General features: G+C 58.0%; 1 protein-coding gene across 2 annotated transcripts in view; it reads right to left on the bottom strand.

The window, feature by feature from the left end:
• Positions 1 to 13,360, bottom strand: part of WFS1 (wolframin ER transmembrane glycoprotein) — a 31,873-nt gene extending 18,513 nt beyond the window's left edge. The window contains exons 1-2 of one of the 2 annotated variants that reach the window (XM_046656488.1): positions 13,207 to 13,360; positions 5,608 to 5,843 (exon numbers count right to left, since the gene is read on the bottom strand). In XM_046656488.1, the coding sequence (XP_046512444.1) occupies positions 5,608 to 5,839 (232 nt within the window). In that variant the 5' untranslated portion in view covers positions 5,840 to 5,843; positions 13,207 to 13,360. The remainder of the gene's footprint in view (positions 1 to 5,607; positions 5,844 to 13,206) is intronic. The other variant, XM_046656487.1, reaches the window with a different exon arrangement.
• Between the last annotated feature and the right edge of the window lie 3,642 nt (positions 13,361 to 17,002).

Raw genomic sequence — 17,002 nt, 5'->3', positions numbered from 1 at the left:
CTCCCACAAATCCCACGAGCCTTATGGGGACAATCCGTGTCCAGTGGGGCTGACCCATCTCCATCCCCTGGCTTGTGGCACCGCGTGGGACAGCGGAGCTTGGGAAACGCTGGGCGGACAGAGGGATGAATACCTGGTGCCAATGAGGGAAGGACGGCAAGCTCTCGCCTGCCTCCCACATCCTAGCGCAGGGCCTGAGCACAGCCCATGCCTGGCCTGGCGACTAACTGCCAAGTTCGACCCCTGGGCTTGAGCAAGTACTCTGCAGAACTGGAAAAGCGTGGCGAGCAGCTATTGCCCCCACTCATTGAGCGCGTCAGGACCACCCAGGGCTGCGGGCTGGGGAGCCTTGGGTGCCCCTTCCCAACAGCCCCTACGGCTTCCGCCAGCTCCGCCAGACACGATGCTCTCCAAGAGGTGGCGAGAATAACAAGAAAGGAGCTGGCCTCCACTTTCACACGACGGCTGCCATCTAGACACGCTGAAGTGCACTTTTTAAACTGCTGAATACACGCCAAAGGCACTTAAGAGTGCAACCTGACACATGGAGTACATACCCACGATGCAACGAGAAAGAGTCACTGTCTCTGACATGGTTGCTGCCTCTCACTTCCTTTACTCCCCATCCCTGGACAGGTCTTCGCCTCCCAGAGTCCCTGGTCCCCTCATGACACCCACCACAGGGGCTGCGGTGAGGGGCAAGGTGAAAAGGAACCAGGGCACATCACGTGTCCTCATCAGCGCTGTGGCCAGAGCAGTGGGAGCTGGGGTCGCCTTGCACAAGGGGGTGCCACACACAGGGAACTGAGGTCGCCTTGCACAAGGGGGTGCCCCACACAGGGGGAGCTGTGGTCACCTTGTACTAATGGGGTGTCCCACACATGGGGAGCAGGGGTCACCTTGTACTAACAGGGTGTCCCACACAGGGGGAGCTGTGGTCATCTTGTACTAATAGGGTATCCCACACATGGGGAGCAGGGGTCGCCTTGTACTAACAGGGTATCTCACACATGGGAAGCTGGGGTCACCTTGTACTAACAGGGTGTCCCACATATGGGGAGCTGTGCTCACCTTGTACTAATGGGGTATCCCATCAGCCTTTGTGACGCTGACTCTGGTTCTCGTGAACAAACAGGGGGAACAATCCTTGCAACCCCGTCTCTCCCAGGGGCTGGCTGAGCTGAGGCAAGGAGTCCAGGTTGGGGGTCCACCCTTCCGACAGACCCCGAGCAGGCATTGCAGACTCAGTCGCTCCTCCCCAGGAGACATTAACTGAGCATGGGCTGCACCAGTCTGAGCGCCAGGGGCTGAGGGCAGCAAGCCAACCCCTGCGTCTCCCCTCCTGGGGGGGGGGTCCTGCCTGTCTTGCCCACTGCCTCCTGCATCTGGCTGGGCACACCCTCAGTCAGCACTGGCATGAACACTTCCTGCAGGCTGCACTCCCACCCAAAGGTTCCAGCTACCATCCCTGTCCATGGCCCTGCAGCTGCCCAAGTGAGCACCAGCCCGGCACTGACAGCTGGGAGGCCTCAGAGACGCCACAGTCCTTTGGCTGGAGATCCGCTGTGACCCACCGAGGTCAGCAGAGGGTGGCTCGTGCTCCGCGGGCCCCTGCTCAGGACACAGTTACTCGTGCAGTTCTGTCTCTCCCTCACCCGGGGCTCCTGGGGGGCAGGCCTCAGCCTCCACCCTTGGACCAGAGAGGATTCCGGGGGCCAGCTGACAAGCCTGGGGTCAAATCCCAGCACCCCTGATTTGCTGGTGCACAGGGCTCCCTGGAGAGACTGACCTAAAGGCACTGGGCACACACGGGCGCTCCATCTGCGGTCACCACGGTCACTGGTGGTGCTCATTACACCTTTGCTAGACAGGCAGGTGAGCTAATTAATTAAACCTGACCTGAAAAGCCACTCCCTGGGCAGACGCTCTCTGAGCTGTGCAGGGTTGGCAGGGCCCGCTGTGTCCACATCAGTGACCAGCGACGATTGCAGACCAGCTGGGAAAAGGGAGGCAACACAGCCCAGATGCAGGGGGGCCGGGACCCCAGGTGGCCAAGCTGTCCTATGCGCGCTGTGCACTCCCCTCCCCTCCCTTGGGGGCAGGAGCCACAGAGACCACATCTGTTTCCTGACTCTTCTTATCTGAACCAGTCTTGACTCCATCCTCCATCCTCCGAGGCCATTTTGCATCACCCAGATTGAAACCAAGCACACTCCCAGCCCTGGCTTCTGTGCCCTGGGCCGTGAGGCATGTGTGGCCGGGCCGGGGTTCTGGCGTCAGGCCCTGGCCTGCCCAGAGGCCTTGGAAACAAAGCAGAGAACACAGCGATCTCTGAAGGAGACACGAAGATCAGAAGAGCCAGAGGACGGGGCATTTCTGGGGTAAGTTGGGTGCTGGTCCAGCGTGAACCACACAGGGAGCCTCGGGCTGTTTCACCTGCGCTCGGAGGGCGTGCAGCCCTGCGGGGCCGGCGTGAGACAGCAGACTCAGGGCGCCCATGCACCTGTCACTCAGCGCCTGGTCACTTGGGCAAGTAGTGCCTCAGTTTCTTCATCTCTCACTAGGGATAACAACAGAGCTTCCCTCACGGGCAGCTGTAAGGGGCCACAGAGACCCTGAGGACATGGCACACAGCAGGTATACCCACAGGTGCCCATCGCGGGTGTGGGGCCTCTGTGTGGGGGGTGTTGTGAGCCGGGGTACTCACCTTCGGCAGCTGGCCTCTCTAAGGGAAAAACAAATGACGAAGGCTGGGTGAGCCGGAGGAAGGGGAGATGAGGCGTGACCAGGGGCAGTGGGGGCTGGAACTTCCTGAACCCAAAGTCCACCAGGGGCAATGAAGCCCCATCCCCAACTCAGCCTGTGAACAGGAGAGATGTCACAGCGCTTGCCCCGCGGTGCTGGGGGAGACCGAGAAGGCACCCCTCCCGCACAGGCACGCATGCAGGCATGTTTGTGCACAGACGCATGCACACACAGGCGCGCACACACAGGCGCGCACACACACACATACAGTTTGTAGCACAAGCAGCCTCCCTCGGGGGAGAGAAGAAATCTGATGCACACACACACAGCCCCAAGCTGACACCAGGACCAGTCACCAGAGAGGAATTCAGCGGAGACATAAAACTTGACGGGTGCCCCGGCATGCAGGGGGACTCCCAGGAGGAGCTCTGAAGGGGACTCAGGGAGTGAAGCAGGCCTGGGAGTCTTGGTGACATTCACAAAGCACGTCAAGTTTGCAGCTCAAGATGCAGATCATCTCTGTGTGCTACCAGGCTGGCTCGTACAGGACAAGGGAGTCTGGACTCAGCGCTGCATCCCGACCCCAGCTCGCTTTCACACGCACGGGGCCTAGCGAATGTTCGCTCAAGGCACAAGGTCCCAGCACCGGCGTGATCCCCACGCCACCTCCATGTGGTCGGTATGATCGCGCCCACTTCACAGACACAGAAACCCTCGGTGAGGCCTCCCGACTCCCTCAAGGCACACAGCTCAAGGCCACCAGCCGAGCCGAGTCACACTTCGGCTGGTCTCTGGCCTTCCTGGACCACCTCAGGGCCCTGACATTCAACAAAGAAACAGTTTGTGTGCACAGACACGTGCTCCAGGAGTCCCGGCTCGGGGGGCGGGACACACTCACCGAGAAGAGGAGCTGGCACCAAACCACAGGGAGTGTTTGTCAAACTGCAGATTTCGACCCAGTAGGTCATAAAATCAACTTAACAGCCCACGAGCTGCATTTGTTTTTAAATAAAAGGAACAGAACGGAGACTATCAGACTGCAACACACACAGTAAGGATTGGGATTGTTTGGGAAACTTCCATTCCCACTGAGTGTGTGGGTGTGTGTGCGCATGCCCACCTATGCGTGCGTGCCAGCTCAGGGTGGCACGCATACTTCTTGCTGTGGGTCAGGCCAGAGAGCTTAAGAGGCAGCAGCACCTGAAGAGCTGGCAGGATTTCAACAGGTGGGGGAGTCGACGGCAACTTTTGGGCAGCGGTTCCCATGCAGCTAAGGGGAGGTGGGAAACGTGGGCGCAGATCCGGAGCACGTGGAATGGGCCCAGCTGAAGGGAGGGGTGGGCAGTAACCCACGAAGAGAAGCAATGGGCTTTCACCACCCACCACGCCTTCAGACCTGGTGTTCCGAGCAGGACAGCAGAGCCGGAGCAGGCTCTGTTCTTATGACCCCATCTGTCATCAGAGTGAACGGTCCCCAGTTCGCTGGGCTGGCTGCTGTGAGGATGAGATGGAGGACGTACTGGAAAGCACTGGGCAAACTATTAGAAAGAGTGATGCCAACACCAGCTATGTCTTCCCCAAACATCCCAGCCAGAGGCCCGGGCTCCTCCCTTGTGAGCACCCATGAAACTCACAGTGAGGCAAGAGCACTTCTGCCCACAACAGCCCCCAAGCATGGAGGAACCTCTCAAACAGGGATGGTGGAAGGCCTGGTCACCGATCCTGCCCTCAGCTCATTCCTGGTGTATCTCAATCACAGGCCAGAGAACGAGCATTATCACCCGACCCCTCCCGTTCCTCCTCACTTAGGAGGTCTGAGGTCCCCAACCCCACCCCAGGCGAGGCCATTTCTTCCCTCTGGCTCTTGCCCAAGCTGTGCCCTCTCCCCGCAGGCTAGCTCTCACTCAGGCATCATCTCTTCCTAGAAAGCTGGCCTCCTACCTCCCCAGCCCCGAGTCCAGGGCCACCTCTGTGCTCCCCAGGCCCCATTATTCCCTGTGCTCCCCAGACTGTGGACTCCCTGGGGCAGGGGGCAGGACTGAATCACCTGTGCTATCAATAGCCACTCGGGACCGGCAAAGGGCCACGCTCAGCGAGCAGCAGCTGGACATACGATGGACCAAACCCTAGTGCCCCTCCTCCCACATCAGCGAGGTAGCCAGCCCCACAACCAGCTGTCCTGTCCCACCCAGGTCTTCGCACCATCTCACGTCTGCCCCTTGGGGTGCCTCCTGGGAAGGCCTAGGGGAGTGGAAACCTGAGGAGGCCCAAGAGTGGACTGGGGCGGCAGCCCTTAGCAGCCCAGCCTAGAGATGGAGCACAGTGGTCCAGAGGGCCACAGGGGCCTGGGCTTGGGCCCAGGTGCATTACAGGGCGGCAGCCAGCCCTTGAGAGGAGTGGCCACGTACGGCCCCCAGACTAAGCAGAGCTGCCTGACCAAATGGCCCCTGAGGAGTGGCCACAGTGGACAGGGACAATATGGGCTTCCCTGAGAACTGTGGGACCAGAGCTGGGGGAGGGGAGGCCTTCCTTCCCCTCCACAGTGCCTGGTGCAGAACCGCCTGCCAGCCCAGAGCATGAGCAGGTCAGAGCCGTAGCCATCTGATTATAAACAAATTAAGGAACCGTGACGTCTGCCGCATTCCAAGTTTGTGAACTTAGGAGCCAAGCCCGCTGTGCAGTAAGAACCAGAGGCCCTGGGTGGAGTGGGTGGGCCCTGACCCACAGGGACACCCCCACAGGAAGAACCTCTCGCGGGTGCTTGACCACGCACTGGGACTCGGGTGCTCGTTCTGTTTCCACAGAACAGGCCAGCCTGGGCTGAGTGAGGACAGTCCTGCTTCCAAGGCCCCGTCCCCTTACCCGTTCCGTCCACTCTCTCTCGGCTCCTGGCACGCGGGGCCTGGGGCCTGGCTGGGGCAGCTGTGTCTCCCACATCTGGTCCAGGTCCAACTTGGGGTCCGGGAACTCGGGACGTCCCGCTCTTCTCCTGCTCCACCGAGGCAGTGGCGTTGAGCCGCGAGCGGGACTGGGGCTGCAGTGGTGGCGGAGGATGTGGGCCAGAGGGGCTCGGAGAAGGGGCGCTGGGGTCCATCCTGCTGGCAAGAAAAGCTGCAAGTCAGACACCGGGGCCAGCCGAACCCAGCCTGCTCTGGCTTCTAGTTTTGGGTACAGAGAGGGGACGACGGCAAGGGAAAAAGGGTGGGGGCTGCCTGCCATTCTGCATGTGATCCCATGCCGCCTCACGACAGCCCTACACGACCGTCCCCACTCTACAGATGAGGAAAGCGGAGGAGGACACTCACTCGAGGCCGTCTGACCCAACAGGTGCACAGCGGCCACACGCTGGGGCCTGAGGTCGTGAGGCTGTGAGTCCCCTCCTCACCAGGCATGAGTCTCAGTCCTCCTCTGAGCAGTGGGGACGACGGAACGTTGTGAGGATTCGATGAGATAATCCACAGGGAGCACTGAGCACAGTGCCCGGCTGTGGAGGCTTGAACAGCGGCCTCCGCATGGAATGTCCACCCAAGATCTGTGAAAGTGACCCTACTTGGAGAAGGGGGGCTTTGCAGATGCTACCAAGGGTCTCGAGATGAGATCACCCTGGATTAGGATGGGCCCTGAATCCAATGACTGGTGTCCTTCTAAGAGGGAAACACACAGAGACAACACTGGTGAAGACAGAGGCAGAGACTAGGAGATGCAGCTGGAAGCCAGGGGTGCCAGGGAGTCTGCTAGCCACCAGGACCAGGACCCGGAACCGGAGAGGCAGGAAGCAGCCTCCCTCAGAGGCCCCAGAAGAGCCAGCCCTGCTGACGCCTTGATGCTGGACTTCTGCCTCCAGAACAGGGAGACAAGAATGTCTACTGTTTAAAGCCACTAAGTTTCTGATCATTTCTTTTTTTTTTTTTTTGGAGGAAGATTAGCCCTGAGCTAACATCCGCCGCCAATCCTCCTCTTTTTGCTGAGGAAGACTGGCCCTGAGCTAACACCCGCACCCATCTTCCCCTACTTTATACGTGGGACGCCTACCACAGCATGGCATGCCAAGCGGTGCCATGTCTGCACGCAGGATCCAAACTGGCAAACCCCAGGCCGCTGAAGCAGAACGTGTGAACTTAACCGCTGCCACCGGGCTGGCCCCTTTAGTAATTTCTTATGGGAGCACAGAGTAAAAGTGACATGAATGTGAGAAGGCAAGGACTGGAGGGGAGGAAGGGAGGGAACCAGCGGTGGAGCCAGGATTTAGTCCAATCTGCCTGACTCCAAAGCCGGCTCTGCCAGGCCCTGACCCCAGGGCACGAGTCACAGAACTCGAGCCACCGGATGGGAGCACATATTAAAGCGCAGACTGATGTAAGCCGAGTGGTGTGTGAGAAGAGACGACCATGACAGATGAGAGAGACGGAGATTCTAGGACCGTCTCACGACAAGGGGAAGTGTGTGAAGAGCTGATAAAGGAGCTGCACACACTGTTTACAACGTGGAAAACCACCACTGATGCCGTCAGGGCAACCACGAGCCACAGACACGGGGCTGAGAGCTCCGGGAGGTCCTCGAGGCCAAGGATCCCAAACCTAGGGGCCCTGGATGGGCCTCACAAGCCTCCAAAACTATCGGGACCACATGCCCACTGTGTGAAGGATCTGCAAAGGCTGTTGCTCAAATTCCCAAAGGATCCCATGACCCTCCCCACCTCAAGCCCATGTCCATCATCCACTGAGATGAGGCAGCTGAGACAGGAGAGGCTGGTTCTGAGGGAATCCGGCTCCCACCCTAACCTGCCACTGGCCCCGTGCGCTCAGCTCCACCCTCACCAGCTGTGCGGTTCTGAGCAGGCCACGCCCCTCCCCTCTCTGCTCCTCAGATTCAACTGTAAATAGGGACAATCACCCCATGCTTGGGGGTGCTGTGAGGACCAGATAAGACCACAGACCACAAGCTGCACGAGGGGACAGGGTCCCAGCCACCTCCCAATGCCCAGCTCCAAGCACCGAGCTGCCAGAGTAGGCGCCGACGGACGTTTGTGGAGACTGTTGTCACAGGAAGAGTCAGGGGTGGCTCCAGGCTCTAAACACCAGTTCCCAGGAGGTACACATCCACATCTGCCCCATCCCCAGCTACAAATGGGTCCCAAAGATCGGATCTGCATCTGCCAAAGAACCGTGTAGATTTCAATCTGGACATTCCTCCCGCAGAGGGACTGAGCCCTTACTGTAAAACACGCCCCTGGGTGCAAACCAAAAGCGTGGTCAAGCCATGTGAATCCGCTTGGAAACCGGTGCAGAGCTCGGTACTGTTTCCACTCCAGCCTTCTGGGAAACAAACAGGCGACTCCTGCAAAACTCATTGGGCTGCACATGCAGGCGAAAGGGCAGGCAGCCGGCCTTTGGGGGAAACCAGCGGGAACCCGCCTACTGAACCCACTCGTGCGTGCAGGCCAGTGGCTGGCCTAAGACTGCCAAGAAGCCAGGTCTTCGAACCACATGGGACCACGTCCTACCTCACCATCTCCTGTGGCTCCCACTGCCCCTGGAATCGAGTGCCACCTTCTTGGAATGGCTGAGGGCAGCTTGCCTTAATGAGAACTGACCTAGACCAGGGAACCTCGGTCATTAATAACAACGGAAACAAACATGCATCCGGAACATGCTCTGCTCTCAGCACTTGGCACGGGTTTTCTTGGGGCTTCTCAAGCAGCCCTGTGCAGAAGGCACTGCTGTTACCCCGGTGTTCTGGTCGAGAAACAGCTAATCCTTCAACCCTCACCGCGTTTCACCACAAGCAAACCTGGGTCCAAAAAGGTGAGATTCCTACCCAAGGCCGTGCAGCTCATCGTGGAATTCAAATCCACGGGCCCTGCAAAGTCTGTCGGGGCTCTGCAATCCCACCCCACCACACGCCCCACCCCCAGGCCGCTCACCCCCAACACGGGCTGTTCCTTGACATCCATGCAACTGCTGACCTCCTCGCCTGTGCGAGCCCTCTCCCTGGAATGTCCTCCCCCTGCTTCCCCAGGCCCAGGCCCAGGCCTAGTCGTCTTCAGGGCCTCGCCTCCTTCCCGGGAGCGTCCCAGCTGCCTCGGCTGAGCCCTGTCTCCCTCACCTGCTCTCAGGTGAACACACAGCACTCAGGGCTCTCTCCACCGGAGCCCGCTCTAGCAGAGGTGGACCGCAGAAACTCCTTCCTCTCGTCTGTCTCCCCCTCTCAGGGGCCCCCGGTCAGGGGGACAGCACTGTCCCTGGCCAACAGAACACAACTTTACCACCAGAAGCAACACGGGGAGTGGATCCCAGTTCTACCCTTTACCAGCAGCTACTTAGCCTCCCTGTGTCTCAGTCTCCCCATCTGTAAAGTGGGGATACACCTCCCATGGAGGGGTGCTATGGGGAGTACAGTGTGAAGGATAAGAAAGCCGTCTGCATACTATGAAGCATTAACAAACCCAAGCCATTCTCTCAGGTGCTAAATAAAGGCATATTCAGCTGAAAAACATAATAGGAATTTCAGGAAAACACAAGTTCTGGCTGGCCCGTTGGGCTAATCACTATGTGTGTCACATTACAGCCAAAACAAAACTGTGTCAAGTAAAATCTCTGGTTAGTAAGAATGGAGGAATAAAGGAGAATTCACTTTCGGGTCCCCTGAGAGTTGGCCAAGCCCTTTGTGGATAAAAGGGCTGCTTATTTTAAAACAAATGAATGGTTCGTTGCCATGGTTGGGTCACAGGGTCACGGTTGGGTCACAGGGAGCATCACAGATGATCTCCGGGTAGAGGGACCCACAGAATGTCTGGCCTTTCCTTCTTTGGCGGGTCTTCTCTCCAGGACACTGGGGGCCCTGAAGGTGGGGGCTGCATCTCCTTTTCCTGGAATACCTGCCGCCTTGCCTGGCACATAAGGTACACCTGAGGCTGCCTGGCCTTGGGGAAGGAGCCTCCCTCATCTTGCCATGTGACCCTAAGTAGGTACCCCCCCAGGCCCTGGAACCCCAACTGCAGCACAAGAGCATCACCACCCCGCTCTGCCCTGGCTCCGAGACTCCTCCGACCCACCAACGAGAGGGGCAGTCAACCCCAGCTGCCACCTGATGGCCAGAGCAGCGGCTTGGAACCTGTCCTTGTGTAAGATCCAAAAAGCAGCGTGGTTGGCATTCTTTCCACATGAGCACCAAGGCATATTTTTATCCCATTGAAACACAAAATGCCAGCACCAAGGAGCTCGGCTGAGGGGCTGCCACCCCCGGAGACGGCTGCTAGGACTGTGCGTCCACTGACTCGTGGAGAATGACTGCGTGTGGACGGCTGCCAAAACGCTCTAACCCTTGTTCAGGCCAGCCCCCACCCTGCTCTCACGGGGGGCAGCCCCATCTCTGAAATAAGCCCCCGGGGAAACCTTAAAGACATTCCCAGGCCCTCTGACCAGAGCTTCCACTGCTAGGAGCCAAGCCCAGAGGGATGACCAGGGATGCGCCCAGGTTTCACACTCACTCCCCAAACGTGCTGTTCTTTGACACCCTCACGCAACTGCTGACCTCCACGCCTGTGCGCTTGCAGAGCCCTCCCTGCTGTCCACCCCGGCTGTACCCTCCAGCACTGGCCAGAGAGGACAGTGATGAAAATCACAGCCCCTCCATATGGTGCTACACTACAGGGGTGTCAATCATGACCGTGTCTAACAACCTCTGAAGATGAGGAAAACGTTTGTGTTCACACTGTTAAACAGTATTTAAAGCGGCATGAGGTATTATCCCGAGTCTATAGCGGATGAAAACAAAATTTATCTGCAGAAAAAGATGGAAAAAAATGCCCCCAAAATGCTAATACTGGCTATCTCTGGCTGGAGGGATTACAGGTGGTTTCATTCTATTCTTTTTCTAAATGTACTTCCTTAATTTTCTCTAATGAACGTGCCAGGTTTTTGGAATTACAACAAAATGTTATTGTAAAACTCACCTGTGTCTGAGCCCTAAGGGAGCAGGCCCCGGAGTTCCCAGGGTCCCGGATGTCTGCTCTGGCCGGCCCGGCCCAGCCCAGCCCCCTGGCACAGGGCTGCTCCTCCAGCCAAGGGCACAAAGCCCTTGGAGGCTCCGAGATACCTATTTTTGCCCCAAAGTACTAAGGACCAAACCAAGGAACATCTCGGCTCTACTGGATGTACCAAGTTCACAGGAAGAAAGAGGGGGTCAACCTGCGAATGCCCCAGGCAGGGATCACAAACAGCCAGAAGCGTCTCCCAGAAGCTGAGCCCCCACCACACACGTGGCCCCTGCATGTGCCTGGGCAGGTGGGTCAGTGGGCTGATCTTGCGCCGGGCACTGCGCCGGGCCCCCCCCGGCCGAGAGGACTCCTGCAGGGCTGCGCTTCCAGAACTCAGCCTGGATAGGAAGGATGACACCTAAACAGACACCACAAAGACGGAGACCTTGGGGGCTGCAGGCACAGAAGGGGCGCCTCACTCTGCTGTGGCAAAGGGGGAGGGTAAGGATTCTGGAGGAGAGAACTTGACCAAGCCTTCAGGACAAGCAGGCACAAGCCAGGCAAGGGTGGAGAGAGGGGAGGAAGGAAGGTGTCTGGACATTCCCACAGGCGGCTGCCCAGGAGAAAAGGCAGAGGGAGATGAGCCAGCAGTGCAGCCGGGAAGGTGCAGGCGGCTCCTGGGAAGTGACCTCTGGGGAGGGACACGGGAACGAGAGAAGGGGCTGAGCAGGCAGCCAGGGCAGGCACTGAGGGCCTGAACGAGTGCCAGGCTGAGAAGACTGGGGCCAGAAGGAAGTGCAAGACAGTGCTGAGTGGGGAAGTGGCAGTTCAAGAACCATCGGGCTGCTGGGGACGGATGGGGAGACCAGGGAGGGGGCTGGGAGGCCCAGCCAAGGGCAGTCATCTGAGCATGGCTCTGGGGCCAGGAGACAGGAGCATCACCACCTGAACGCCAGGGGTGGGGAGGCAGAGGGTGCCTGGTTTGTGGCTGGCCCAAGGTGATTCTTTCTGTAGCAGAGAAGTGGGAGAGGAGGGGGAGCTGAAGGAAGCACACAGCCCCCTCTACACATGATGATCCTTATCACCACCATGGGGACCAGGCTTTGGTCTCCGTCTGGAAGTGCAGGCATTTAAGGGAGCCGGGACCGAGCTGGGTCTGTGACCAGTCCTGAAGGCCTGTCCAGCCCTGGCTTGGGAGGGGGAGTGGGGAGCCCCTCCACACACTCTTCCATCCTGGGAAGGAAGAGATGTCGTTCCCAGCAAACTTTCCTGTGTCCAGTCAAAGGTCCACCTGCTGGGGGAGGGGAGGACAAACGAACCTCTCTAAATCCCTGGAGGGGCTCCTGTGACAATCACAGCCCTTTGGAGACAGAGGGGAACAGGAGGGGACACTGGAAAGTGTGGCCTCTGGGCCTCCATCAGCGCGGCGCCCTCCCCGGGCTGCAGTGAGGGCGGGCAGCCAGCACAGAGGGTACCCAGTGCTCCAGGAGTGATGGATCCAGGCAGAAGGGAAAGCTCTTTACACAGGGCCGAACGCCAGGGGTCACAGTCCAAGGTGAGGAGAGGCGGGGCTGCCCTGGCTCTCAGCTGCCCAGGGCAGAGGTCTCCCACCAGCTGCGTGGTCCCGGGCAGGTCACCAAACCCCAAAGAGCCTCAATTTCCTCATGTGTCAAATGGGGCTACGATCCCAACCCCTAAGAGACTGAGAGGGTTAAATACTGTACCAATGTTATTCCTTGGAATTTCTTAACATCAACTACAAGGACCGGGGAGGGAGGACAGGAACCCGTCACGCCCAAAAGGGCCGGGTCAGAGTCCGCAGAAAGCTTCCATCTGTCAAAACAGACATCAACGTTCCCAAGGCCGGGTACACCCCAGCCAGGACCCCAGGCTGCCGCGGGGACTCCCCTCCGCCCCCCATCGAGGAGGAGCCCTACGGGGAGAGTAACTGCCACACGGATTCTAAGTGGGCTGTGGGCCCTTCAGCCCGACCCAGAGGCTGCCCTCTCCGGCGGGCCGGGGACCCACTGGAGGACTGCACCCCCACCGCCCCCGCAGCCCCTACTCGGGGTCCCGGGCGCCTTCCAGCCGCCCAGCCGACGGCCGCGGAGGAAGGGCCGCGACGGTGCATCTCGGGACCCGGCGCTGCTGGGCGCGGGGAGGGGTCGCCCCTGCCGCCCGCAATGGTGACGGTGCTCGGAGCGCGCGGTGCCCACGGTTCCCGGGGGGCCGGGGCTGGGGCGGAGGGGGCGCGCATCCCCCGAAGAAGACCAGACCCAGGCCCGGGCAGGGATCGCCGTGGGCGTCGCGGAGCGGGCGGGACCCGGCCCCCCCCAACTTCTGGGGCACTTGCAGGGGCATTGGGACCGGCCGCCTAACCGCTCTGATGGGGAAACTGAGGCCCGAGGCGGGCGGCGCCTCTCGGCGCTCCTGGGTCTCTCTCCAGCCCCCCTCGTGGCCATCCCTCGCCCCGAAGTACTCACCGGGCCGCAAGTGGGCGCACGCGGCGCCGCGACGCCCTCGGGCCTCGGGGCCCGCCGCAAAGTTTCTCGGGAGGAGCCGGACTCGCCGCGGCCGGAGGGAAAAAACCACCACAGAGCGGGCGGCGCGGCTGCAATGGGAGCCGGTGAGCGCCGACCTCGGCGCCGAGAGGGGCGGGGCCGGGGGCGGGGCCGCAGCCTGCGCTCCACTCCCTAAGCGTCCCGGGGGATGCGGCGCCGGCTCGGCCCGCTGAGCGGCTGGTGCGCCTGCCAATCACCTGGCGCCTCCGCCAATCACGGCTCGTCTCGCCTGGCTGCCGCCGCCTCGCCCCCGCACAACCGGGCAGGGGAGGGCCGAGTGGGCGGGTCCGGCCCGCCCACGGCGAAAGTTTCCGAGCGGACTCGGGCCGCGGCCCCGCCCCGCCCCGGCCCCGCCCCGGCCCCGCCCCCGCCCGCACGGCGTCCCATAGCTGGGCGAGGCTCCTGGCCTCTGTAACAGGTGGTTGGACCCTTAGAAAAAACTCGGAGCGCCTTCCGCCCCCCACTCTGGCCCCAAAGCCCCCAACTTCAGATTCATGATCATTGCTATTGCAATATTAACTAACACGTTGAGCGCCTACTGTGCGCCAGACGCCTTAATTCCTGTCTAGCCGGAGAGAGAGAGGCCCTCCTGATAGAGCCGCAGGAATAGAAAAATGTGTCCCATTTAAATGTGTACACGTAATCAAGGGCAGCTTAAAATGCACAAATTCAGATGCAACGCAGTGCGCTGTACACAAGATAATGGAGGGGCTCGTTTAAGAACACACATTAGCCCAGGGAATGATGCAAGGCGCAGGCGGTTCGGAGACTCACTTATTTGGGTCCTTTCCCGTGTCTGAGAGGTGTGGTTTGGAGATGAACTCAAAGGTCTATCCCCGAAACAGGCCCTTGGGACTGCGAGGCCCTGGCCTGTGGCCCCGGGGTCCCCTTGGGCTGTGTGTGCTCCACGTCTGGTCCTCACAGCCAACCTGAGATGCCTGTCGTGGGTTATCATTCAGAAACTGGCTCAGAGTGGCTCCCAGAGATATGTTACCACCATGTTGGGAGCAAAGATTTCATATGATTTTGGAGATGATTTCCATCTGCTGGACACCCTGCCCTGAGGACTTTTCTCAAAGCTTCACAGTCCCCATCAGTGATCTCGTTTTGTTCTCCAGCTGTCGCTCTCCATCCCACCCCCAGCTCTTCAGCCAGCCAGCACCGTGAGGCTCACAGGGAAGGAAGGAAACGGCCACGGAGCAGCACCCGCTCTGCCCCAGGGTCGGTTTGCAGGACTTTCACTCATGGAGGTTTTTCATGTCACTCCTAACAACCCAGTGAGGCTGGTGGCATCGGGCTCATTTTTATTGATGAGAAAACTGGGGCTTGGATGTGGATAGTTGTCTGTCCAAAGTCACACAGAACTCTTTCCCCTCTTATACTAATTACAGAAAATTCAGGGAATTACAAAAAGTAGAAAAAAAGAAAAAACCACTCAAAGAGGATTACTGTTCACATTTTGGGGTCTATGTACATTTAAGAAAGGGTTTCCCGGTCACCATGATCACACCGTCTGTGCGTGCATGACTGTTTCGATAGAGCGGAGTCCAGAAGCAGACCCACTGGGTCCTGGCAGACTTTTTCTGATCTATAGATACATTTTACCAAAACAAGTTTCTCAAAGTTGTTTGCAGTTTACCTCTAAGGGGCACACACGGCGTGGGGAATTACCTTTTTGTCACCCTTTCCTAATATGTTAAATAAGAAATGGTCTCTTTGCAATTTTAATGTGCATTTCCATGGCAACTAAGAGGCTAGACATTTCATATTTCTTAATTTTGAGAAGCATCTACTCTCTCATTTGTCTATTGAAGGCTTAGAGGTTATTTAAAAACCAATTAGGTGTTTTTTTTCCAACCCACCCATTTTGACCGCCTATCCTCTCCTTCAGCTCGGAGGACTGGGGGCCAGTCTGAAAGGCTCCTGCTGCCCACCCTTGGGAACCAGCAGCCCTCCTCACACCTGCGAGGCCAGAGCAGAGAGGCCTCTCCCAGCAACTCATTCTTCACTGTCCACAAGAACGAAAGCGGCTTGTCATCCACCACCTGCTGGCTGCCCACTGCCCAGGAGACCACCATGGCCTGGTCCTTACGGGCCCTGAACACACAGTACAGAGAAGCCAGGACGCTCCCTAAACCCTGTGTGGGGACTCAATAAGCAGAGGGAAAGGACAGATTGAACAATTCCTCCTGGGAGGCCTGGGAGAAGAGAAAAATGAACTTCAATAAAAACGTACGTGGGCCAGCCCTGGTGGCCTAGTGGTTAAGTCCAGGGCGCTCTGCTTTGGCAGCCCAGGTTCAGTTCTCTAGCACAGATGTACACCACTCATCCATCGATGGCCGTGCTGTGACAGCAGCTCACATACAAAAAGAGGAAGATTGGCAGCAGATGTTAGCTCAGGGCGAATCTTCCTCAGCAAAAAAAAAAAAAAAGTACAAGACTGCTTAAGGAGCCTCGGGCAGTGCATAGCAACATCTCACATACTCTGTGGAACAAAAAAGCTTCAAAAGTCATAGGCAAATTCAGAAAGAAAACCATCGAGCTGAGGAAAATTAGCAAACGGGAAGATAGCATGGAGGAAAAACACATGAAAAGCATCAGGAAGGAAAGGAGAGGCTTTGGGGAGAGTTCTGGCAGGGACAGCATGCAAAGAACAGGAGCTGGAGGGGAAACTAAAATGAAGAAATGCTAGAAGAAAATGTCTCCGGGCCGGAGCTAGGCTGTGTGGTCTCCAACTGCAAGCGTAAGGAGAAAGTCTCGCAGAGTCCCAGAAAGAACCAGTCACGTCCAAAGGCAGGAGAATCAGAGTGGTACCAGATTCCTAGGGGACTTTGGGACAAGACACAGGAACTCTCATGGTCTGATGAGGGAGCCTTCCCCTGCCATGGTGGAATTCATCTTCCAGGACAAAAGAAAGAACATCTCCCAGCGGCAAGCCAGCGAGAGGGCCAGGCCACATCCCCTTTCACCCCAGAAGTTCCCTCTCCCCAAGACAGTTCAATCACAGCCGAGATCCCAAGATAGAGCAGACGTGGAGAACAGGAAGTGGCAGCCAGCAGTGCCCCTTGCAAAATACTGGTTAAATCTAAATATGGCTGGGCCTTTGCATAATTGCTAAGTAAGGAGGCTTGAAACACATGCCACGTACTGTACGGGAAACTCATATTAGCCTGGAAGTAAAAGATAGACTCAACCTGAGCAAAACCCAGGAGCTGAAAGAGCAAGGGGCGGAGTGGAGAAGCCAGAACATTCTAAGATCACATCTGGTTGGGGGAGAGGGAGGAAGTTCAAGGATCTGCTTTGGTGCCCAGTGGGGGGGGGGGGGGGGGGGGGGGGAAGTAGGAGAGGAAAAGCTCGTGGGGGGTCATTGCCACTTACTTTCCATACATGGACAGGGAACTATCAGCTTAATTAGGACTATCAGGAATCAGAGAGCAGCAGCTGGTGGAAAAGCAGCAGAGTAGAACCTGTGAATTCATGGGTTGAGGTGGTGGGCAGAGAGAAAAAGCAAGGAGGCAAAATTAAGGAAGAGAAAAAAGAGGAAAGAGCAATAACAGAGCTTAATAAAAGTAAACCTAAAATGAGATGAAATACACAAAACCGTGGATATCAGCTTTCATGAGACATGTGAATGGTTTGAATTTCCCATAAAAGCCTATAAGATTGGGGTCAAAATCAAAATCCAGTTATGTGCTATTTACAAGGAATGTACCTAAAA

This window comes from Equus quagga, chromosome 3, assembly GCF_021613505.1.
Source record: "Equus quagga isolate Etosha38 chromosome 3, UCLA_HA_Equagga_1.0, whole genome shotgun sequence".
Classification (NCBI taxonomy): Eukaryota; Metazoa; Chordata; class Mammalia; order Perissodactyla; family Equidae; genus Equus; species Equus quagga.
This window is presented reverse-complemented; position numbering and strand designations above follow the sequence as displayed.